Raw genomic sequence first — 26,241 nt, 5'->3', positions numbered from 1 at the left:
TAACAATTGTCCTACTTGAAGTGTTCCTGCAAAAATTCAAAGAAGTGGCAAATTGTTCTTTGATTTTTCTGTTTTAATTTTTAGCTTTTCCATTTAAAACTAAGTATGTCAAATTTAACTTTATAAATATATACCACTTTTTAAAATACATACTATTATTTTTTTAAAAAAATACACTACAGTTGGCAGTTTTAACTACTAAACTTGTGATTTGTTATGGCAGCCACAGAAAACTAATACACATTTTGGTACCAGGAAATGGCAACTCCAAAAAATATAATGAATTTATTATAGGGGCATTTATAGGGTTGTAGGATCAAAACAGACAAATGACCCAGCACATTTCACTAACAGACTCCTAATACAGTACTTTTTTCTTACTAGTATAACTCAGATACAAATGATTGACAAGGCAAAGGGAATGCATATGTGCCAGGGTCCATACCTCCCATTGGATTTGTAATGGATTATTGTTTATAATTGACTAGTGGCCCAGTGCATGAAATTCGTGCACATTAAAAGGGAATTAATTATAGGAAATACGTTAATATTGCTATTTGCCCTTTCTCTATAATAGAAGGGTCAGAGATGAAAGAAAATTAGTAAAATGTATATGAAAATAATATATAGGAAAAAAATGCCGGCGGAATAGACAGACGTGTTCCGAGCCTTGTCCCAAAGCAGATAGAAAGAACAGCTGGGGATCGCATGGGGAGTATTTGTTGGTGAGTTGAGGGACAGCTATACTCCAGGAGACAGTGGGGGACTGCTGGACGGTGCTCCCCTGGCCGGGCAGCCCCACTGCTGCTGGGTTCCCTACCAGAGCGACCGGCTCGGACGCGGAGACCACGCCATCTAGAAGGGGAAAGTGGATGTTATCGGAAGCCTGAAAATCTATAACTACGGCACTCACTGAACAGCTGCAAACCCCAGAACACTGGTCCCCAATTGGCAAAAACACGCAGATTCGGAGGAGCTCTACACTCCACCATGGAAAGGTCAGGTTTCGCCTGGGATAAGGTGAAGGCTCTGGTCCCGGCAGGAGAGAGAAACGTGCGCACTGCGGGAGCTGGAGGACCAGAGGAAGTCTGTGCCTAGAAAAATCCGTGCCTGTTGGGGCTGGCGTGATCCGTGAAAGTGGAAGGCGGTCCTCAGAGCTGCTAACAGAAGGGATCTCTAAAAAGCAACCCATTTTGATCTGACGCAAAAGGACAGCCTACAGATTTTAAAAGTGTGCTGGCTGCTTAGACCCAAGGGGAAAAAAAGACTGCACAGACTTGCGCACAGCCCTGGAGTTCGCACACTTACGCTGGCTCTTTTTTTTTTTTTTTCCTCTTTAAATCCTTGCTTCTAATTACTAAGCCCAATACATAGGATCACCCAATTGGGGACACCCTAAGAGACTGCAGGGTAAAGTTGTTTTTCTGGAACCTGGGAATCAGAGCGGGAAATAACCATCAGAGAACCAGCTCTGGGGCAACCCACTCCCACAAACCGGTATTGAGTGCCACAGGGAAAGCAGGATCTAAGCCAGCCATGGGCAAACTACGGCCCACAGGCCGGATCCGGCTGTTCTATCTGGTTCTCTTGCTCTCCCCTCCGCTCCTTTACTTTGAATTTATATTAGTTCACACAAACACTTCATCCATGCTTTTGTTCCGGCCCTCCGGTCCAGAGCACTGGCTAGAGAGGACCTATAGACCTGGAGTTCAATCCAGAAACACTGCCACCAGGGGGTTGAATCACAAATTGATGCTTGTGTAATCACAAATAAAGGAATACAAGAAATTAAGACACACTGCCTACTTAAAAATCAGGACTGGCTTACAACACTGAGGAGCAGTGGAACACAGGAAACTGCAATCGGTCCTGACTAGGAAGCAGGCATGCCAAACAGAACATTAGAGGAAGTCAATGACCTTCACTACTGCACATTTTTATTTTTATTTTTTTATTTTTTTCATCTTTTACTTAAGAAACTAATTTTTTTCCTTTTTTCCTCACTTGATTTTACCTTTTTAATTATTACATTTTTATTTTCAATCAGTATTATTACTACTATTTCACCATTTTTTTTAAAGTGACATTTCATTTTTTCTTTATTTTACTTTGGGATTAGTGTTCTACATTCTATTTTCATCTTTCCTTTAGCGTCATTTTACTCTATCTCAACTTTACCTTTATGCCATCACACTCTTCCTAACTTTTCACCTTTTGTTGTCCTGTTTCTCTTACCCTTTTGCTGCTTTAGGTTTTCCCTATTCTTTCTTTTTACCCCGTTAAAATTTCACCCTACTTATATATCTAATTTCCAATCCCCTGCTCCAAGTTCATACACACCTCTCTCTGTCTTCACTATCCAAAAAATTGTTTTTCTCTCTGTCCTTTTGTTGTCATTTGCTTGAATGTTGATTATATTGATTTTTATGCTTGTTTGTGAGATTGTTTTGCTTATTCTTTCTTTTGTTTGTATTGTTTTTCTTTGTTTTTTGCTTCTGTTTTCCCTCACCTTACTTGATATTAGTTGTTGTTTGTAGTTTGTATTCATCTCTAGGTACTTGTTGCTGACATTTGTTGGGATTAGTAGCTGTTCTATTGGAGTTTTCTCCCCATGTAGATAGTTTGTTCCCCTCTTCTTTCTTATGCTGTTTCTTTTCTCTCTTACTTTTCTTTTCCTTTTCCAAATTTCATTTTTGCACTCCTTTTTTTTTTTCCTCTTCTTCTTTCTCTCCTATCCTCTAATTTGCCTTTCTCTGCTGGTCACCTTTATTTGGGGTTATTAAAAGAGTGAATACATTTCTGTTCAGTGCCTTCTGTGTTGTACCTGGTTGTGTTGTATTTTGTGCCTTTAAATCAACGCAGGAGAGAGAGAAATACATAACCAGACACCTGGAGAAGAGAGACCATGGGGAGACAAAGAAACAGCCCGCATATGAAAGAAAAGCAGGCATCACCAGAAAAGGAAGTAAACGAAATGGAGGCAAGCAACCTGTCAGAAAGAATTCAGAGAAATGGTCATAAGGTGGCTGAAAAGAATGGAAGACAAATTCAACAATATATGTAAGAACCAAGAGGAAATGAAGAACCAAGAACAAATGAAAAATGACATCGCTGCTGTAAAGAACTCAATAGAAAGCATCAAGAGTAGACTAGAAGAAGCAGAGGACCGCATCAGTGAGCTAGAAGACAAGGTAGGAAAAAATACCCAAGTAGAGCAGCTTATAGAAAAAAAATTAAAAAGCAGGAGAAGAGGCTAAGGGAATTTTGGGACAACATGAAACAAAACAACATCCGCATAATATGGGTTCCAGAAGGAGAGGAAACTGAGCAAGGAATAGAAAACCTGTTTGAAGAAATAATGACAGAAAACTTCCGTGATATAGGGAAGAAAAACCACACACAAATCCAAGAAGCTCACAGAGTCCCAAGCAAAATGAACCCCAAAAGACCGACGCCAAGGAACATAATTGGCAAACACCAACAACAAAGTAAGAATCTTAAAAGTGGCCAGAGAGTGACAGAAAGTTACCTACAAAGGAACCCCCATCAGAATAGCAACTGATTGTTCAACAGAAACTCATCAGGCCAGAAGGGAATGAAATGTAATATACCAAGTCATACAAAGAAAGGGTCAGAATCCAAGAATACTGTACCCAGCAAGGCTACCAATCAAAATTGAAGGTGAAATCAGACAAAAAAGCACTAAGGGAATTTATTACCACCAAACCAGCAATGCAAGAAATGCTAAAGGGTCTGCTGTAAAAAAAAAAAGAAAAACAAACAAACAAATAAATAAATAAATAAATAGGAAGCAAAGGAGGAACACAGGGGTAAAGAATAAAAATGGCGACAAATAAGTCTATCAATGAAAACTTTAAATGTAAACGGATTAAATGCCCCAATCAAAAGACATAGGAGTAACGGATTGGATAAGAAAACGCGACCCATATATCTGCTGTCTATAGGAAACCCACCTCAGAAAAAAAAGACGCACACAGACTGAGGGTGAAGGGATGGAAAAAGGTTTTTCAGGCGAATGGAAATGAAAAAATAAGCTGGGGTAGCAATACTTATATCTGACAAATTAGATCTCAAAGTGAAGGACATAACAAGAGATAAGGAAGGCCACTTCATAATACTAAAGGGAGCAATTCAACAAGAAGAAATAACTCTGCTAAACATATACGCACCCAATACAGGAGCACCCAAATACATAAAAAAAAACTCCTGGAGGATATCAAGGGAGAGATTGACAGCAATACAATCATAGTAGGAGACTTTAATACCCCACTATCACCATTGGACAAATCCTCTAAACAAAAAAATCAGCAAAGAAATATCAATCCTAAATGACTCACTAGACCCGATGGAATTAATTGACATCTTCAGAACATTTCACCCAAAGCCACAGAATATACATTCTTCTCAAGTGCACATGGGACATTTTCAAAGACAGACCATATATTGGGGCACAGGCAAAGTCTTTTCAAATTCAAGAAGATAGAAATCATATCAAGCATCTTCTCAGATCACAGTGGCATAAAACTGGAAATCAACTACAATAAAAACAATCCAAAAAAATCAAATACATGGAGACTAAACAGCATGCTATTAAACAATAACTATGTTACCAGAGAGAACAAGGAAGAAATAAAAAACATCATGGCAACAAATGACAATAAAAACACAACAATCCAAAATCTATGGGACACAGCGAAAGCAGTCTTGAGAGGGAAGTTCATAGCTCTATAAGCCTACTACAAAAAAACAAGAAACAATGGTAATAAATTACCTAACCCTACAATTCAAACAGTTAGAAAGAGAGCAACAAGAAAAGCCCAGTGGAAGCAGAAGGAAGGGAATAATAAAATCAGAGCAGAGATAAACGACATAGAGTCCAAAAAAACAATACAAAAGATCAACAAAACCAAGAGCTGGCTTTTGAAAGGGTAAACAAGATTGATGAACTTCTAGCCAGGCTCACCAAGAAGCAAAGAGAGAGTACCCAAATAAAATCAGAAATGAAACAGGTGAAATAACAACAGACCCCACCGAAATACAAAGGATTGTTAAAAAATAATATGAACAACTCTATTCCAACAAACTGGACAACATGGATGAAATGGACATATTCCTAGAAAAATATAACCTTCCAAAACTCAATCAGGAAGAATCTAAACATCTCAATAGGCCAATAACTATGGAAGAAATTTAAAGCAGTCATCAAAAAGCTTCCAGCAAACAAAAGCTCGGGGCCAGATGGCTTCACAGGGGAGTTTTACCAAACATTCAAGGAAGAACTAAAACCTATCCTCCTCAGACTATTCCAAAAAATTCAAGAGGAAGGAACAGCCGAAACCGGTTTGGCTCAGTGGATAGAGCGTCGGCCTGTGGACTAAAGGGTCCCAGGTTCGATTCCGGTCAAGGGCATGTACCTTGGTTGTGGGCACATCCCCAGTGGGAGGTGTGCAGGAGGCAGCTGATTGATGTTTCTCTCTCATCGATGTTTCTAGCTCTCTATCCCTCTCCCTTCCTCTCTCTGTAAAATATCAATAAACTATATTTTTAAAAAAAAAGAGGAAGGAACACTTCCAAGCTCCTTCTATGAAACCAGCATCACCCTAATACCAAAACCAGATAAAGACAACACAAGGAAAGAGAATTACAGGCCAATATCCCTCATGAACATAGATGCTAAAATCCTCCACAAAATTCTAGCAAATCGGATCCAGCAGTACATCAGAAAGGTCATATACCATGACCAAGTAAGATTTATCCCGGGGATGCAAGGATGGTACAATATTCGCAAATCAATAAATGTGATACATCACATAAACAAATTGAGAGATAAAAATCACATAGTCATACCAATTGATGCAGAAAAAGCATTTGACAAAATCCAACACCGTTTCTTGATAAAAACTCTCAACAAGGTGGGAATAGAAGGATCAAACCTCAACATAATAAAGGCCATATATAATAAACCCACAGCTAACATCATACTCAATGGGCAAAAAAAACACCCATTTCCCCTAAGAACAGGAACAAGACAGGGATGCCCACTCTCACCACCCCTGTTTGACATAGTACTGGAAGTATTAGCTATTGCAATTAGACAAGAAGAAGAAATAAAAGGCATCCATTGGAAAAGGAGAAGTAAAGCTGTCCTTATTTGCATATGACATGATATTGTACATAAAAAAACCTGAAAGATTCCATCAAAAACTATTAGACTTAAATGAATTCGGCAATGTAGCAGGATACAAAATGAACGCCAAGAAATATATGGCATTTCTATATACCCATAGTGAACTTACAGAAAGAGAGACTAAAAAAGCAATCCCATTTACCATCATACCAAAAAAATTAAGATACCTAGGAATAAACTAAACTAAGGAGGTAAAAACCTATACATGGAAAACTATAGGACACTGAAAAAAGAGATAGAGGAAGACATAAACAGATGGAAGAACATACCATGTTCATGGATCAGTAGAATCAACATCATTAAAATGTCCATATTACCCAAAGCAATCTATAGATTCAATGCACTCCCCATTAAAATACCAACGGCATATTTCACAGACCTAGAAAGAACTCTCCAAAAATTCATCTAGAATAAAAAAAGACCCCGAATAGCCACAGCAATCCTGAGAAAGAAGAACAAAATAGGTGGGATCTCAATACCAGATTTCATGCTGTATTACAAAGCCACTGTTCTCAAAACAGCCTGGTACTGGCACAAGAACAGACATATAGACCAATGGAATAGAATAGAGAACCCAGATATTGACCCAAACCACTATGCTCAATTAATATTTGACAAAGGAGGCATGAACATACAATGGAGTCAAGACAGTCTCTTCAATAAATGGTGTTGGGCAAATTGGACAGATACATGCAAAAAAATGAAACTAGACCACCAACTTACAACATGCACAAAAATAAACTCAATGGATACAGGACTTAAACATAAGAGGGGAACCCATAAAAATACTAGTTGAATCCACAGGCAGAGAAATCTCAGACATATGCCAAAGCAATTTCTTCATCGATATTGCTCCTAGGGTAATGGAAGCTAAAAAGAAAATTAACAAATGGGACTACATCAAAATAAAAAGCTTTTTCACAGCAAAAGAAACCATCAACAAAACAACAAGAAAGCCCACTGTATGGGAGAACATATTTGCAAATGTTATCACTGATAAAGGTTTAATCTCCAACATCTACAGGCAACTTATACAACTTAATAAAAGGAAAATAAATGATCCAATAAAAAAATGGGCAGTGGACCTAAATAGAATCTTTTCAAAAGAAGACAGAAGGAAGGCCAAGAGACACATGAAAACATGTTCAAAGTCAGTAATTATCTGAGAGATGCAAATCAAAATGACAATGCGGTACAATCACACACCTGTCAGAATGGCTATCATCAACAAATCAACAAACGACAAGTGCTGGTGAGGATGCAGAGAAAAAGGAACCCTCGTGCACTGTTGGTGGGAATGCAGACTAGTGCAGCCACTGTGGAGAACAGTATGGAGTTTCCTCAAAAAACTAAAAATGGAGCTCCCATTTGACCCAGTAATCCCACTTCTAGGAATATATCCCAAGAAACTAGAAACACCAGTCAGAAAGGATATATGCACCCCTATGTTCATAGCAGCACAATTCATCATAGCTAAGATTTGGAAACAGCCTAAATGCCCATCAGCAGATGAGTGGATTAGAAAACTATGGTATATCTACACATGGCATACTACGCTGCTCTAAAAAAGAAGGAATTCTTACCATTTGCAGCACCATGGATGGACCTGGAGAGCATTATATTAAGTGAAATAAGCCAGGCAATGAAAGAAAAATACCACATGATCTCATTCATTTATGGAAAATAAAGAACATTATAACCTGATGAATAAAAAAATAGATACAGAGACAGTAAAGCACCCAACAGACTGTCAAATTACAGCGGGAAGGCTGGGGAGTGTTGTGGAGGGAGGGAAATAGATCAACCAAAGTACTTGTATGCATTCATATAAGCACACCAATGGACATAAGACACTGGAGGGGGGGATGAGGGCATGCGACGGGGGGTAGGGGAGGCTGGGGGAAGGTCAATGGGGGGAAAAAGGAGATATACGTACTAATATATGTAATACTTTAAACAATAAAAAAATATTTTAAAAAAGTTTTCAGTTAGATTGTTTATTTGAGCTTTTTCTTGTTTCTTGAGATAGGCCTGTAATGCCCTATGAAGACAGCCACTGTACACAGTCTCATACATGGTGATCAAGTTTTACCTCTATAGACACCCAGACTGAAGGGTTAACAATTTTGCCAGTAGGCCAACACATAGACACAAACACAAGAAAACAGTCAAAATGGGGAGATAAAGAATCAGGACCCAAATGAAAAAAGAGGAGAAATCTAAAAAGTAAACAAAAGGAGCTAAATAAAATGGAAGCGAGTAATTTATCAAAAAAAAAAAAGATGATGCTCAAGCATTTAAAAAGACATAGAAACTGTAAAAAGGGCCAGTTACAATGAAGAATGCCATACCTGAAATAAAGAATACACTGGAAAGAATAAACAGGCTCAATGAAGCAGAGAATCTAATCAGCTATTTGGAAGACAGATAGGAAAAAATCAGAGCAGCAAAAAGAAAAAAGATTTTTTTAAAAAATGAGGATAGTTTAAGGCACCTTTCGGACAACATGAAGTGTAACAGCATCTGTGTCATAGGGGTGCTAGTAAGAGGAGAGAAACTATTTGAAGAAATAATGACAGAAAATTTCCCTAAGCTGGTGAAGGAAAAATACATACAAGTCCTGGAAGCACGGAGAGTCCCAAACAAGATGGACCTAAAGTGGCCCACAGCAAGACACATCATAATTAAAATAGCAAAAGTTAAGGATTAAGGCAGAATCTTAAAGATGCAAGAGGAAGGTTGTCAGTTACCTACAAGGGCACTCCAAAAAGACTGTCAGATGATTTCTCAACAGAATCATTTCAGGCCATAAGGACTTGGCATGAAATATTCAAAGTGATGAAATACAAGGACCTACCAAGGCTACTTTACCCAGAAAGGCTATCATTTAAAATTGAAGGAGAAATAAAGATCTTCCCAGACAAGAAAAAGCTAAAGGAGTTTGTTACCACCAAAACAGTATTACAAGAAATGTTAAAGGTCTTGCTAAAAGAGGAAGAGGAGGAGGAGGCCCAGCTGGCATGGCTCAGTGACTGAGCATCAACCTATGAACCAGGAGGTCAAGATTCAATTCACATTCATGGCATATTGTGGGCTCAATCCCTAGTATGGGGCATGCAGAAGGCAGCCGATCAATGATTATCTGTCATCACTGATGTTCCATCTCTCTATCCTTCTCTCTTCCTTTCTGAAATTAAGAAAAACATATTTTTAAAAAAATGAAAGAGGAGCAGGAGGAAGAGTAGAAGAAGAAGAAAAAAGACAAAGAAAAACTTTTTTAAAAAAGAGGGGAACAGTTTAAAATGGAAATAATCACATACCTATCAATCATCACTTTAAATTTAAGTGACTTAAATTCTCAAATCAAAAGACATAAGTTATCTGAATGGATAAGAAAATAAGACCCATGTATATGCTGTCTTTAAAAAATCCACCTCAAAATGAATTATATACACAGACTAAAAGTAAAGAAATGGAAAAAGGTATTTCATGCAAATGAAAAGGAAAAGAAATCTGGAGTACCAATATTTATATCTGACCAAGTATACTTTAAAACCAAAGGTATAGTGAGAGACAAAGGACACTACATAATGATAAAGGTAGCAATCCAACAAGAGTATATAACCCCTGTAAACATTTGTGCACCCAACATAGCATCTAAATATGTAAAGCAAATCTTGATGGACTTAAAGGGACAGATTGACAGTAATACAGTTACAGTAGGGGATTTAAACACCAATTGATGTCAGTGGATAGCTCTTCCAGACACAAAATCAAAAAATAGATGGCAGCCTTAAATGATACACTAGATGAAATGGATTTAATTGATATCTTTAGAGCATTCCACCTCAAAGCAGCAGAATGTACATTGTTTTCAGGTGCACCTGGAAAATTTTCTAGGATAAACCAAATGTTAGGACACAAAACAAGTCTCAATAAATTTTAAAAGGTTGAGATCATATAATCTTCTTCTATAACCATAATGCTATGAAACTTGAAATCAATCACAAAAAGAAAATTGAAAAACACACAAGGACATGGAAGCTAAATAACATGCTATTAAACAATGAATGGGTTAAAAATGAGATCAAAGAAGAAAACGAAAGATACCTCGAAACAAATGAAAATGAGAACACAACCAAAAATCTCTGAGACACAATGAAAGTAATCCTAAGAAGAAAATTCATACCACTACAGGCCAACCTTAAATAACAAGAAAAATCTCAAATAAACAATTTAACTTCACACTTAAAGGAACTTGAAAAAGAACAACAACCACAGCCCAAAGTGAGTAGAAGGAATGAAATATAAATATCAGAGTAGAACTAAATAAAATAGGGTCCAAAAATATAATACAAAAGGTCAGTGAAACCAAGAACAGGTTCTTTGAAAAGATGAACAAGATTGACAAAACTTTAACCAGACTCATGAAGAAAAAAAGAGAGACAACCCAAATAAAAACACAAATGAAAAAGAAATAACAACTGATATCACAGAAATACAAATGATGGTAAGAAAATTTATGAACAATTATTTGCCAACAAATTGGACAATCTGGAAGTAATGGATCAATTCCTAGAACATACAATCTTCCAAAACTAAATCAAAACAAATCAGAGAATCTGAATAAACCGATTATAACTAGTAAAAATGAAACAGTAATTTAAAAAACATACTAGCATATAAAAGTTCTGGACCAGATGGCTTCTCAGTTTAATTTTACCAATCATTCAAAGAAGAAATAACACCTATACTTCTCAAACTATTTTAAAAAATTTAAGAGGAGGGAAGATTCCCCAACTCATTTTATAAGGCCAGCATTATTCAAATTCCAAAATGAGATAAAGACACTACAAAGAACAAGAATTATAGGCTAACATCCCTGATAAACATGGATGCTAAAATCCTCAACAAAATATTAGCAAACCAAATCTACTAATACATTAAAAAGATCATATGCCATGATCAAGTGGGATGGATTTATTCTGGAATTTCAAGGTTTGTACAATATTTGCAAATCAATAAACTTGGTACACCACATAAACAAAATGAAAGATATGATCATATGAACAGATGCAGAGAAATATTTTGACAAAATCCAGCGCCCATTTATGGTAAAAAACAAACAAAAAAACTCTCAGCAAAGAGGGAGCATATCTGAACAGTAAAGGCCATGTATGACAAACAATGGGGAAAATCTAAAAGCACTCCATTAAGAGCAGAAACAAGACAGGGATGTCTTCTATCACCACTCTTATTCATCATAGTACTGAAAGTCCTAGCCACAGCAATCAGACAAGAAGAAGAAATAAAAGGCATCCAAATTGGAAAGGAGGAAGTAAAACTGTCATTATTTGCAGATGACATATTACTGTATATAGAAAACCATAAAGATCCCCACCCTCCAAAAAAAAAAATACTAGAATTGATAAATGAATTTAGTAGAGTAGCAGGATGCAAAACAAATATCCAGAAATCAGTTGCATTTTTATACACCAATAATAAACTTTGAGAAAGATAACCTAAAAAACAATTTTATATACCATTGCAACAACAAAAAATAAGATACCTAGGAATAAACTTAAACAAAGAGGTACACGATCTATACTTGGAAAACTATAGGACATTGAAAAAAGAAATAGAGGAAGAAGGGGGGAAAAGGAAATAGAGGAAGATACAAATAAGTGGAAGCATATATCATGTTAATGGGTAGGGAGAATTAACATCATTAAAATGTCCATATTACCCAAAGCAATCTACAGATTAAACACAATCCCTACCGATACCAATGGTGTATTCATGATGCAATTGTAATCAAAACAGCACAAGAACAGGCAATGGAAAAGAACAGGCACCCCAGAAAGCAACCAATATTTGGTTAAGTAATATTTGACAAAAGAGGCAAGAGCATACAATAGGCTAAATATAGCCTACTCATTAAATGGTGTCGGGAAAGTTGAACAGATAAGTGTGAAAAATGAAACTAGATCATCTTCTTGCACCATACTCAAGAATAAATTCAAAATGGATTACAGACTTAAATGTTAGGCTTTAAACTATAAAAATTCTAGAAGAAAACAGTGCAAATTAGTCCTTTCTTGCAGCCGTATTTTTTTCTGATATATTTCCTTAAGCAAGGGAAACGGGGAAAAAAAAAAAAACTAAAAAGTTTTGCACAGCAAAGGAGACTATCAACAAAATGAGAAGACAACCCACTGAATGGGAGAACATATTCACCAATACATCTGATAACAGTTTAATATCCAAAATTTATAAGGAACTTGTAAAACTCAAAAAATCCAAGAAATGGGCAAAGTAATTGAATATACACTTCTCCAAAGATGACATATAGATGAGCAATACACATATGAAAAGATGCTAAACATAACTAGTCATCAGAGAAATGAAAATTAAAACTACAACGAGCTATCACTTCACACCTATCAGAATGACTATCATCAATAAATCAACAAACAAGTATTGGTGAGGATATGGAGAAAAAGGAACCATGGTGCACTGTTGATGGGAATGCAAATTGGTACAGCCACTGTGAAAAGCAGTATAGAATTATCTCAAAATATTAAAAATGGTACTGCTTTTTGACCAAGTGATTCCACATCTGGGAATTTATCTGAAGAAATCTGAAACACTGATTCAAGGACACCCCTATCCTATGATCATTGCAATGTTATTTATAATAGACAAGATCTGGAAACAGCTCAAGTGTCCATTAGTATATGAGTGAATAAAACAGCTGTGCTATTGAGGAGATCCAAGATGGCTGCCAACAGGATGGCAGGCTGCAAGATAGTGTGTGAGTGAGAGAATGAAAACAGAGTGCGTGGACGTGCAGGGAGTGTCTGTATTTGTGAGAGAGGGACAGCTATATTCCACAGGACTGTTGGGGACTGGCAGACCAGGCTCCCCTGGTCAGGCAGCCTCTACTGCTGCTGAAATCTCTCCAGGAACAGCCATCTCTGCCACAGAGACCATGCCATCATGAAGGGGAGACCAGCTGTGATCAGAAGCCCAGTCTTACCATCAACTGGGGAGACCTCGGTTAAATCCTGGGACCAGGGACCAGCTGCCTCAGCTGCAAACCACCAACACCGGGACTCTAGCCTCCCCATCCGCGGGCACCTAAAAAGTCTGTCCAGGGGGAAACAAAGTGGCGCCGAATACATGGACGGGCCCTGCACCTTCTCACAGAGCAGATAGAAGGAACGGCTGAATAGAATAACACCCACATGGAATTGGCGAATTAAACACAGCTGATGAGGCAATCCATGGATGGAAATGTCAGATATTGCCTAGAGAAAGGTGAGATCTGGGATCCAGGCTGGAGGGAGAAATGCACACAGCGGGGACTAGAGTCTCAGAGGAAGACTGTGCCCCACAAAACCCGTGGCCTTTGGGGCCAGTGTAGCCCTCAAATGTGGAAGGGGGTCCACAGGGCTGCTGGCAGAAGGGGACTCTAGATATTAGCCCACAGCTGGGCTAGGCCCAGAAAGGCAGCCTGAATTTCTATACCAGCTGCACAGTGCCAGGAGAAAAAGACACGAGTTGGCTTTGGCTTTTTTCCTTTTTAACTCCTTGCTTTTACTTGCTAAGTCCAGTACATAGGATCTTCCAATTAAAAACATTCACTGAGACTACAGGGGAAAGTTGTTTTTGTGGAAACTGGGGATCAGAGTGGGGAGAGACAAACAGGAAACCAGCGCTAGGGCAGTCCATCCCTCCAATCTAGTATTAAGTGAGGCAGGGAAAGAAAAATCTAAACACTGGGGAGAGGGGCCTTTTAGCCCCAGATATTAATACAGAAACACTGCCACCCAGGGGTTGTATCAGAAACTGACTCTTGCCGAAACCGGTTTGGCTCAGTGGATAGAGCGTCGGCCTGCAGACTGAAGGGTCCCGGGTTCGATTCCGGTCAAGGGCATGTACCTTGGTTGCGGGCACATCCCCAGTGGGGGGTGTGCAGGAGGCAGCTGATTGATGTTTCTCTCTCATTGATGTTTCTAGCTCTCTATCCCGCTCCCTTCCTCTCTGTAAAATATCAATAAAATATATTTTTTAAAAAAAGAAATTGACTCTTGTGTAAATACAACTAAAGGCAGGCTGAGAAACAAAGGGAGCAGAGAGATGCCACCTGCTTGAAAACATGATTGTGACTTATGACACAGAGGAGTGGAGGAGCGAAGGGAACTTCAATAACTGTGCTGACTACCTGACAGGAAACAGACATGCCAAGCAGAACAGTAGAGGAAGTGAACAGCCTTCACTACTTCACTTTTTTATTTTTTATCTTTTACTTAAGAAACCAAATTTTTTTCTCACTTGATTTTACTTTTTTATTATTATATTTTTATTTTTAATTATTATTATTACTACTATTATTTTACCGTTTTTAAAGTTTTATTTTATTTTTTCTTTATTTTTTTAGGATTAGTGTTTGACACTTTATTTTTCTTTTAGCAATATTTTACTCTATCTCAATATTTCCTTTATGCCAACACTCTTCCTCACTTTTCTCCTTTATCGTTCTATTTCTCTGTTGGAGACCAGGTGTAAGCTGACAAGGTCCTTGCACCTGAAGGGACTAGCAAGGCTGTCCCCTACCCACACAGTTTTCCCAGGCTTGTTTGGATGGCGGTTATCAGTAGAATGAGAGCAACCTTTCATAGCTTACCAAGAAGTTTGTAACTATTTACTGAGATTTGCTGTACTGAGAATTTGTCCTTCTGCTCTGTCTCTCCCTTAGAGATTAAGAGGAACAAAGAATACATTCCTCTTGACAGACCTCCTATTCAGTGTTTTGTGTATAAAAGGCATTCCACAGTTAATAAACTTGCTGCAGTCTCTCGATGACCTGTAGTCCTCCCAATCCCGCTCTCCTATCTTTCTTTCTTTTCTCAATTCCCACCTCCCGTCAGGCTGGCCCTGGCAGTTGGTGCCTGAACATGGACCTGAGGACTTGGGAAGCAGATGGTGAGGAACTCCTCCAGATAAAGAGTGCACTCGTTAAGGTAAGGGATGATAAATTTTTTGATAGTCGGGAGTAAAGCATGGGACAGCTAGAGTCTAGGGAAAGTGCCCTTTATAGACACATGTTGAAGTCTATACGATCATAAAATAATGTGGTTTCTTGTTCAAATTAAAATCTTAGTTTGTATTTGGAATTTAAAATCTGTAATAAGTGAAACTCCACTGCTAAAACCGCCTCTGGTACAGAGAAATTCAAAGGTGGCAGGAGAGGGCAGAGCTATCTGCTCTCCTGCAATAAGATTACTTAAGGTTTCATTTAAAAATTATAGAAGAACTCGCAGGGAAATACAAATCTTAGCCAAATTGGGTATTAGTTATTACTTCAGAACGTGAAAAAGAAAGAAAAAATTTAAGATCTGTCTATCTTTTAAGCATGAAAAGAAATTCGGCCAGATCTGTTACTAAAACTTCTCCCGAAGTAAGCAGGATGTGGGGGAAGGGAGACACGTGGAGAGCCAATATAGAAGCACACTCTCCCAGTATGCTAATTTAAAGTTTCCTTTCTCTCCATGAAAAAGTAAAGATGGCATAAAGGAACCAAGAGGAGAAGACACAGGCTAGGTTCTAGCAGCAGGATTGGCATTTCCATAATAAAGAGTTTTTAAAATGCTAATAAACCTTGTTAAAAAGTTAACTTTTAAGGCCTTCAAGAAAATAAGTAAATTTGTCTCTGTTACAGAATTTATCCATAGTAAATACTTTAAAATAATTATAATTAACTCTAGAATCTCAAAGAAATTGTTAAAATATAGATAATATATTAATTATAAAAATCTAAATAGACCAGGTGAGGGCTGGCTATGCCTTTTGTAAATAGAGGAAGAAGGGTAGACGCCCTTTCCCCAGCAGGACAGGTAGTCCAATTCCTGCCAGTAGTCGTTCTTTAAGGACAATTTTTACATTTGAATACTTACAGGCTTGCTACTCAATTTCCCCAGGCAAAGAAAAATCATAGCCGTTTTAAAAGGTCAAGCGGCTAGGCTAGGCCTGTTAATCAAAAGATAAAAACTTGTTTAATAATCTGAGTTTATTTCCTCATAAAAAACCTAGAGGACAGAATTAAAACTATTAATTGATTAAGAAAATAAAAATATTATTAATCTAGAAACTACTGTTTAATTTGCCAGCTTTAAAAGTTCAAAGTGAAATTAAATTAGGAGAAATTATATAGTTATAGTAATTAAATATCTAAAGTATAAAAAATTATTAAGAAAATAAAATATTGCCCTGACCGGTTTGGCTCAGTGGATAGAGTGTCGGCCTGCAGACTCAAGGGTCCCACGTTCGATTCCCGTCAAGGGCATGTACCTTGATTGTGGGCACATCCCCAGTTGGAGGTGTGCAGGAGTCACCTGATCGATGTTTCTCTCTCCTGGATGTTTCTAACTCTCTATCCCTCTCCCTTCCTCTCTGTAAAAAATCAATAAAATATATATATTAAAATAAAAAAAAGAAAAGAAAATATTATGTTTTCTCTGAAAATAATTAGGAATTTCAAATAAGTTACTTATTAGTCTAATTAAAAAAGAGGATTTTGCCCTAACTGGTTTGGCTCAGTGGATAGAGCGTCAGCCTGCAGACTGAATGGTCCCAGGTTCGATTCCGGTCAAGGGCATGTACCTTGGTTGCGGGCACATCCCCAGTAGGGGGTGTGCAAGAGGCAGCTGATCGATGTTTCTCTCTCATCGATGTTTCTAACTCTCTATCCCTCTCCCTTCCTCTCTGTAAAAAATCAATAAAATATATTTTTTTAAAAAAAAGAGGATTAATTCTGTAATCCCAACCAAAATTTTTCTATACAAAAACTAGTTTAAAATCTAATTAATATCTTAAAATAATTATAAAAGGTATTATAATCTTTAAATCATATATAGATATAGATATATATTTGATAGTTTTTTCCATGTTAAAATTTCAAGGCTTTAACAGAGATAATTCTTGGAAAGCTCCAAGGGCCCGGAGTAATAAAAGAAATTTATTCTCTCTTCTTAAAGGAAAACTTTTTAAATTTAACAGATCTAATATACTTAAAATTACATAGAAAGCCTTATCAAATAAAAATTAATAACTATATTTTAAATGTTATAAAGGTTTTAGCCTCTAAGGAGGGCAAACTATTTCTTAAAATTCAATAGCAAAATTTTAAGATGGAATTTAAAATAACAAAAACCCTCCATTAATCAAAAAAAGGGGGGGATAGTAGAAGAATATCATATAAGGAAAAATATCCTGTAAGTAAATTAATCTAGAAAATTTTTACTTTAAAAAATTAATTTTCATTTGTAATGCTAACAGCAAGACACCAATGAAAAACATACATGGTGTCAAAACAGGCCAAAGGAAAATTATTTGGGCAAAAATAAAAAGGATCCCAAGTAAAATTTACAGAAAAGATTCCTTAATTAACTTTTGGTCGAGAATATGTTTGTATATTTTCAGAAAACAACTCCAAGACCATGTAGATTCCTACAACAGAGAGGAATTGACAGGTCTGCTCCAACCACGAAGACAAGAGGAGAAACAGTCCAGAGATAGAAGATACTGCCTTGCCATACTAGCAGTCAGCAGCTGCGCGTCACTGCAGGTTACCCAGGACCAAACCAGAGAGTGTCGGACCTACATTGCCACCATTTGTCCACAATCCAGATATCAACTATTGTCTGTTTGCTTCCAGTTTGCTTCCGAACCATCGGATCCAGCATCCGATCCCTACAAATAAGACTAAACTCCGCCTAAAAAAACAAAGAAGGGGGATCTGTTGGAGACCGGGTGTAAGCTGACAAGGTCCTTGCACCTGAAGGGACTAGCAAGGCTGTCCCCTACCCACACAGTTTTCCCAGGCTTGTTTGGATGGCGGTTATCAGTAGAATGAGAGCAACCTTTCATAGCTTACCAAGAAGTTTGTAACTATTTACTGAGATTTGCTGTACTGAGAATTTGTCCTTCTGCTCTGTCTCTCCCTTAGAGATTAAGAGGAACAAAGAATACATTCCTCTTGACAGACCTCCTATTCAGTGTTTTGTGTATAAAAGGCATTACGCAGTTAATAAACTTGCTGCAGTCTCTCGATGACCTGTAGTCCTCCCGATTCCGCTTTCCTGTCTTTCTTTCTTTTCTCAATTCCCACCTCCCTACCTCAGCCCGGTTCAACCTGTCAGGCTGACCCTGGCATTTCTCTTACCCTCTTCCTGCTTTAGTTTTTCTCTATCCTTTATTTTTACTCCATGTTAAAAATTGATCTTACTCATATATCTAATTTCCTCTCCCCTGCTCCAAGTTCATGCACGCTTCTCTCTTCTCTTTCTTCACTATATAAAATTTTTTTCTTACTCTCTTTTTTTTCCTTTTCCTTTCTGTCTTCTGGTTGTTTGTTTGATTGTTGGTTAGTTTGTTGTTGTTTTTTTCTCTTTTTTTCTTCTGTTTTTCCTCTCCTCACTTGTTTTCTTCTTCTAATAGCTTAATTAATTCCAATCACCAACTCAGGCCTATTTACTCTCTATTCTCCTTTTCCGATAGTAAACGAATACATAGATAGACAGATTAAAGTAAGGGGAAATATATATATACTAGAGGCCCAGTGCATGAGGAAGGGGGTCCCTCAGCCTGGCCTGCCCCCACTTACAGTCCGGGAGTTCTAAGGGGTGGGAGGCGACCCAGCAATCAGGAGAAGGCATTGCCCCATCACACCTCTGCTGCTGCCACTGCCGGCAGTGCAAGGCTCGGCTGGCCCTGGTTACCTGAGCCTCGGGCGGCCCTGTGCGGCTGGGCAGCTGCCATCCGAGGCTTGCCTGTGCCTCAGGCTGGTCCTGGGAGGCTGGGGGCTGATGGGACTGGGGGACTCCAGGGGCAGGCATGGAAGCAGGGCTGAGGGGACTGGGCGCTGCCATCTTGTGGTTGTGGGCGCCCCCATCTTTGAGGGTGGGGCAATTAGCATATCCCCTTCTTATTGGCTGTGGGCACCCCCATCTTTGAGGGCGGGGCAGTCAATTAGCACATTCCCTCATTGGCTATGAGTGCCACCATCTTTGAGGGTGGGGCAGTCAATTATCATATTTCCTCCTTATTGGCTGTAGACACTGCCATCATTGTGACAGTGTGAGGGTCAATTAGCATATTCTCTCTTTATTAGAATTTTTTTCTTTTATATCTATTTTTTAATATATATTTTTTCTTTTTTTATATTTTGTTTTTTACTTTTCTTCTTATACACTCATTCTCTTCCTACCTCCACTATACTGAATTGTGTCTATTTCCCCATTCATTCAATTCCTTGACCTTACCTTCTGGAAATAAGCTCTGCCTCCTCAGATTCATCTGGCTGTTTGTTGTTTGGGTGTTTGTTGTTTGCATTTTTTGGATTAGTTGTTGTTTATTATTTGTATTCATCTCTGGGTGTTTGTTATTTGCATTTTTTGGTTTAGTTGTTGTTTTATTGGAGTTTTCTCCCCATATATATTTTTCACCTTTTTTTCTTCTCTTTCCTTTCTCTCTTACATTTTTTCCTTTTCTCAATATAATTTTTGCACTCTTTTCTAACCCATAATTCTCTTTTCTCTGGTGGTCACCTTTATTTTGGGTCATTAGTATCATGAATACATTTGTGTTTGGTGCCCTATGCATTATTGTGTTGTATTTTGTGCCTTTAAGTCAATTCAGGAGAGAGAGAGCTACATAACCAGACACGCTGAGAGGAGCGATCATGGTAGACAAACAGCCCGCATATGAAAGAAAAGGAAGCATCACCAGAAAAGGAAGTAAATGAAACAGAAGCAAGCAATATGTCAGAGAAAGAATTCAGGGCAATGGTAATGAGGACACTGAAAAGGTTGGAAGACAAATTCAACAATATGTGTAAGAACCAAGAGGAAATGAAGAAGAACCAAGAACAAATGAAAAATGACATCGCTGCTATAAAGAATTCAATAGAAAGCATCAACAGTACACTAGAAGAAGCAGAGGACCGCATCAGTGAGCTAGAAGAAAAGGTATGAAAAAATACCCAAGCAGAGCAGCATCTAGAAAAAAAAACACACTTAAAAAACAGGAGGAGAGCCGAAACCGGTTTGGCTCAGTGGATAGAGCGTCGGCCTGCAGACTGAAGGGTCCCGGGTTCGATTCCGGTCAGGGGCATGTACCTTGGTTGCGGGCACATCCCCGGTGGGAGGTGTGCGGGAGGCAGCTGATCGATGTTTCTCTCTCATCGATGTTTCTAGCTCTCTATCCCTCTCCCTTCCTCTCTGTAAAGTATCAATAAAATATATTTAAAAAAAAAAAAACAGGAGGAGAGACTAAGGGAACTTTGGGACAACAAAATGAAACAATATCCACATGATAGGGGTGCCAGAAGGAGAGGAAACTGAGCAAGGAAGAGAAAAATGTGTTTGAGAAAATATTTACAGAAAACTTCCCTGGTATAGGGAAGAAAAAACTCAAACAAGTATAAGAAGCTCACAGAGTCCCAAACATGATGAACCACAAAAGACCGACACCAAGAAACATTATAATTAAATTGGCAAACACCAACAACAAAGTAAGAATCTTAAAGGCTGCAAAGAGAGACAGAAAGTGACCTACAAAGGATCCCCCATCAGACTATTGACTGATTTCTCAACAGAAACACATCAGGCCATAAGGGAATAGAATGAAATATACAAAGTCATGCAAAGGGAGGGTCTGAATCCAAGAAGACTGTACTCAGCAAGGCTATCAATCAAAATTGAAGGTGAAATCAGGAGCTTCACAGACAAAAAAGGACTAAGGGAGTTTATTATCACCAAACCAGCAATGCAAGAAATGCTAAAGGGTCTGCTGTAAGAAGAAGTAATAGGAAGGGAAGAAAGAACAAGGCATAAAGAATAAAAATGGCAATGATAATAACTTTAAATGTAAATGGATTAAATGCCCCAATCAAAAGACATAGGGTAACTGAGTGGATAAGAAAAAATGACCCATATATTTGCTGTCTACAGGAAACCTACCTCAGAAATAAAAGGACTCACACAGACTGATTGTGAAGGGATGGAAAAAGGTTTTTCAGGCGAATGGAAATGAAAAAAAAAAGCTGGGGTAGCAATACTTATATCTGACAAATTAGACCTCAAAGTGAAGGCCATAACAAGAGATAAGGAAGGCCACTTCATAATACTAAAGGGACCAATTCAACAAGAAGATATAACTCTGGTAAACATATATGCACCCAATACAGGAGCACCCAAATACATTAAAAAAAAACTTCTGGAGGATATCAAGGAAGAGATTGACATCAATACAGTCATAGTAGGGGACTTCAATACTGCACTAACATCACTGAACAAATCCTCTAAACAAAAAATCAGCAAAGAAACATCAATCCTAAATGACTCACTAGACCAGATGGACTAAATTGACATCTTCAGAACATTTCACCCCAAAGCCACAAAATATACATTCTTCTCAAGTGCATATGGGTCATTTTCAAAGATGGACCACATATTGGGACACAGGTAAAGTCTCTTCAAATTCAAGAAGATAGAAATCATATCAAGCATCTTCTCAGATCACAATGGCATAAAACTAGAAATCAACTTATTGTAGAAACAATTTAAAAATCAAACACCTGGAGACTAAACAGCATGCTATTAAACAATGACTGGGGTACCAACGAGATCAAAGAAGAAATAAAAAACATCATGGCAACAAATAACAATGAAAACACAACAATCCAAAATCTATGGGTCACAGTGAATGTAGTCTTGAGAGGGAAGTTCATAGCTCTACAGACCTACCTCAAAAAAAAAACAAGAAAAAATGGTAATAAATTATCTAACCCTACAACTCAAAGAGTTAGAAAGAGAGCAACAAGAAAAGCGCAGCATAAGCAGGAGGAAGGAAATAATAAAGAGCAGAGTGGAGATAAATGACATAAAGACCAAAAAAAAAAAAACCAAACAAACAATAAAAAAGATCAACAAAACCAAGAGCTGGTTCTTTGAAAGGATAAACAAGATTGATGAACCTCTAGCCAGGCTCACCAAGAAGCAAAGAGAGAGGACCCAATTAAACAAAATCAGAAATAAAGGGGTGATATAAAAACCGATCCCACAGAAATATTAACCATTATGAAAAAATGCTATGAACAACTCTATTCCAACAAAATGGATAACCTAGACGAAATGGACATATTCTTAGAAAAATACAAGCTCCCAAAACTCAACCAAGAATAATCAAAAAAACTGAATAGGCTGATAACTACCAAAGAAATTGAAACAGCGTTCAAAAATCTTCCAGCAAACAAAAGTTCTGGTCTGGATGGCTTTACAGGGGAGTTCTACCAAGCATTCAAAGAAGAACTAAAACCTATCCTCCTCAAATTATTCCAAAACAGTGAAGAGGAAGGCACACTTCCAAGCTCTTTCTATGAAGCTAGCATTACCCTTATCCCATAACCAGATAAAGACAACACAAAAAAAGCGAACTACAGGTCAGTATCATTGATGAACATAGATGCTAAAATCCTCAACAAAATTCTAGCAAATCGGATTCAGCATTACATTAGAAAGATCATACACCACGACCAAGTGGGATTTATTCCGGGGATGCAAGGATGGTACAATATCCGAAAATCAATAAATGTGATACATCACATAAACAAATTGAGAGACAAAAATCACATAATCATATCAATTGATGCAGAAAAAGCATTTGACAAAATCCAACACCCTTTCTTGATAAAAACTTCACCAAAGTGGGAATAGAGGGATCATACCTCAACATAATAAAAGCCATATATGACAAACCTATAGCCAACATCATACTCAATGAGCAAAAACTAAACTCATTTCCCCTAAGAACAGGAACACGACAAGGATGCCCACTTTCACCACTCCTGTTTGATACAGTACTGGAAGTACTATCCATAGCGATCAGACAAGAAGAAGAAATAAAAGGCATCCAAATTGGAAAAGAAGAAGTAAAACTGTCCTTATTTGCAGATGACATGACATTGTTCATAGAAAACCCCAAAGACTCCACTAAAAAACTACTGGACCTAATAAATGATTTGACAACATAGCAGGATACAAAATTAACACCCAGAAATCTATGGCCTTTTTATACACCTATAATGAACTCACAGAAAGAGAAGTGAAAAAAAATCCCATTTACCATTGCACCAAAAAAATTAAGATACCTAGGAATAAACTTAACCAAGGATGTAAAAGTCCTGTACTCGGAGAACTACAGGACATTGAAAAAAGAGATAGAGGAAGACATAAACAAATGGAAGAACATACCATGTTCATGGATTGGTAGAATCAACATCATTAAAATGTGCATACTACCCAAAGCAATCTACAGATTCATTGCAATCCCCATTGAAATACCAATGGCATATTTCAAAGATCTAGAACAAACTCTCCAAAAATTCATCTGGAATTTAAAAAAAGACCCTGAATAGCCGCAGCAATCCTGAGAAAGGAAAACAAAGTTGGAGGGATCACAATACCAAATATCAAGCTATATTACCAAGCCACGGTTCTCAAAATTGCCTGGTACTGGCACAAGAGCAGACATATAGACCAATGGAACAGAACAGAGAACCCAGAAATCGACTGAAGCCATTATGCTCAATTAATATTTGACAAAGGAGGCAAGAGCATACAATGGAGTCAAGACAGTCTCTTCAATAAATGGTGCTGGGAAATTTGGTCAGGTACATGCAAAAAAATGAAACTAGATGACCAGCTTACACCATACACAAAAACCAACTCAAAATGGCTAAAGGACTTGAACATAAGACAGGAAACCATAAAAATCCTATAAGACTCCATAGGCAACAAAATTGCAGATATATGTCGTAGCAATATCTTTACAGACACAGCTCCTAGGGCAGCCGTGGGCAAACTAAGGCCCGCGGGCCGGATCCGGCCCATTTGGCTGTTCTATCCGGCCTGCAGAGCCGAAAGAGTGGAGGGTTCTCTTGCTCCCCCCTCCGCTCCTTCACCAGCAGCAGTGTTAACATGGCAACGTCGGGAAACACGGCCACAGCTCCTTCTTTTGAGTGGGCGGATTTATATCCGCCCATTCAGTAGAAGGAACAACCTCTCAATCTTCCAGAGGCTCCTTGTAATGCCCACGGACACGTCCCCCGACATCACCCTGGGAATGCGGAGACACGATATCGTGGTGATGTAGGGAGACACGCCCCTGGAGAGCACAGTATCAGAGCATTAGCTGAAAAGGAGACCAACAACACTGTTCCCACTGAAGTTGATGTTTTAAAGACCAAAAACCTTTCAACCCAGTCTACACTGCCATCTACATCTACGTCCCGGGCATAATTTGGAAGTTGCACTAAAGAAAATGTTTAATTTACTGTTTACACATTTTGTTCTTTTCTATTTGTTTTAGTTTTAAATTATTTTATTATATTTAAGTTTAATTTGAAAGGCTTGAAATGAATAAAACTATTGAAATAAAAAAAAAAGACCGTACCCTTTTATGTAATGATGTTTACTTTGAATTTATATTAGTTCACACAAACACTCCATCCATGCTTTTGTTCCGGCCCTCCGGTCCAGTTTACGAACCCATTGTGGCCCTCGAGTCAAAAAGTTTGCCCACCCCTGTCCTAGGGCAATGGATACTAAGGAGAAAATAAACAAATGGGACTACATCAAAATGAAAAGCTTCTGCACAGCAAAAGAAACCATCAACAAAACAACAAGAAAACCCACTGCATGGGAGAACATATTTGCCAATGATATATCCGATAAGGGTTTAATCTCCAAAATTTACAGAGAACTCATATAACTTAAAAAAAGGAAGATAAACAATTCAATCAAAAATGGGCAAAGGATCTAAACAGACAGTTTTCTAAAGAGGACATACAGAAGGCCCAGAGACATATGAAAACATGCTCAAAGTCACTAATCATCCAAGAGATGCAAATCAAAACCACAACAAGATACCATCTCACACCTGCCAGAATGGTTATCATCAACAAATGGACAAACAACAAGTGCTGGCGAGGATATAGAGAAAAATGAACCCTCCTGCACTGCTGGTGAGCATGCAGACTGGTGCAGCCACTGTGGAAGACAGTATGGAGTATCCTCAAAGTTAAAAATGGAACTCCCATTTGACCCAGTGATCCCACTTCTAAGACTATATCCCAAGAAACCAAAAACACCAATCAGAAAGGATACATGCACCCCTATGTTCATAGCAGCACAGTTTACAATAGCTAACATTTGGAAACAGCCTAAGTGCCCATCAGCAGATGAGTGGATTAAAAAACTGTGGTACATCTACACAATGGAATACTATGCTGCGGTAAAAAGAAAGAATTCTTACCATTTGCAACAGCATGGATGGAACTGGAGAGCATTATGCTAAGTAAAATAAGCCAGTCAGAGAAAGATAAATATCACATGATCTCACTCATTTATGGAATATAATGAACCCCATAAACTGATGAACAAAAACAGATCTAGAGACAGAGAAGCATCAATCAGACCATCAAACCTCAGAGGGAAGGTAGGGGAAGGTGGGGATAAGGGGGAGAGATCAACCAAAGGACTGTATGTGCACTTGCATATAAGCCTAACCAATGAACACAGACAACAGAGGGGTGTGGGCATTAGTGGGGGGGGGGGGTTGAGGGAAGGGGTAATCGGGGGATAAGGACACATATGTAATACCTTAATAAAGAAATTTAAAAAAATAAAAATGGCAATAAACTAGTACTTATCAATAATAACCTGAAACATAAATGGAGTAAATGCTCCAATCAAAAAATATAGGGTAGCTGAATGGATAAGAAAACATGACCCATATATAGATCTACCTTATAACAAAAGATTCACACACTTTTTCTTTTTTAAGAAAATGGCAGCCAAATAGGCAGCTGTGTCATGCACCTCGTCCTGGGGCCAGACTGGAAAAGCAACTAAATTGGAGAACATCCACCTGGAATTAACAAATTAGACACAGATGAGGATGAAGCATCC

The 26,241-nt window shown here is 38.1% G+C and overlaps 1 protein-coding gene across 8 annotated transcripts in view; it reads left to right on the top strand.

Moving 5' to 3' along the window:
• Positions 1-18,340, top strand: part of ZNF567 (zinc finger protein 567) — a 64,494-nt gene extending 46,154 nt beyond the window's left edge. For all 8 annotated transcript variants that reach the window (XR_013959191.1, XM_080644540.1, XM_080644539.1 and 5 more), the window contains 2 exons: positions 15,142-15,234; positions 17,693-18,340. Coding sequence is in view for 7 of the 8 variants with exons in the window: in XM_080644540.1 (XP_080500666.1) it covers positions 15,142-15,200 (59 nt within the window). In the remaining variant the exon portion in view is untranslated. The remainder of the gene's footprint in view (positions 1-15,141; positions 15,235-17,692) is intronic.
• The last annotated feature ends 7,901 nt before the right edge of the window (positions 18,341-26,241 follow it).

Source organism: Plecotus auritus, assembly GCF_963455305.1.
Source record: "Plecotus auritus genome assembly, chromosome: 10".
Lineage (NCBI taxonomy): Eukaryota > Metazoa > Chordata > Mammalia > Chiroptera > Vespertilionidae > Plecotus > Plecotus auritus.
Note: the sequence above shows the minus strand (reverse complement) of the source record. Positions and strands in the feature narration are given on the sequence as shown.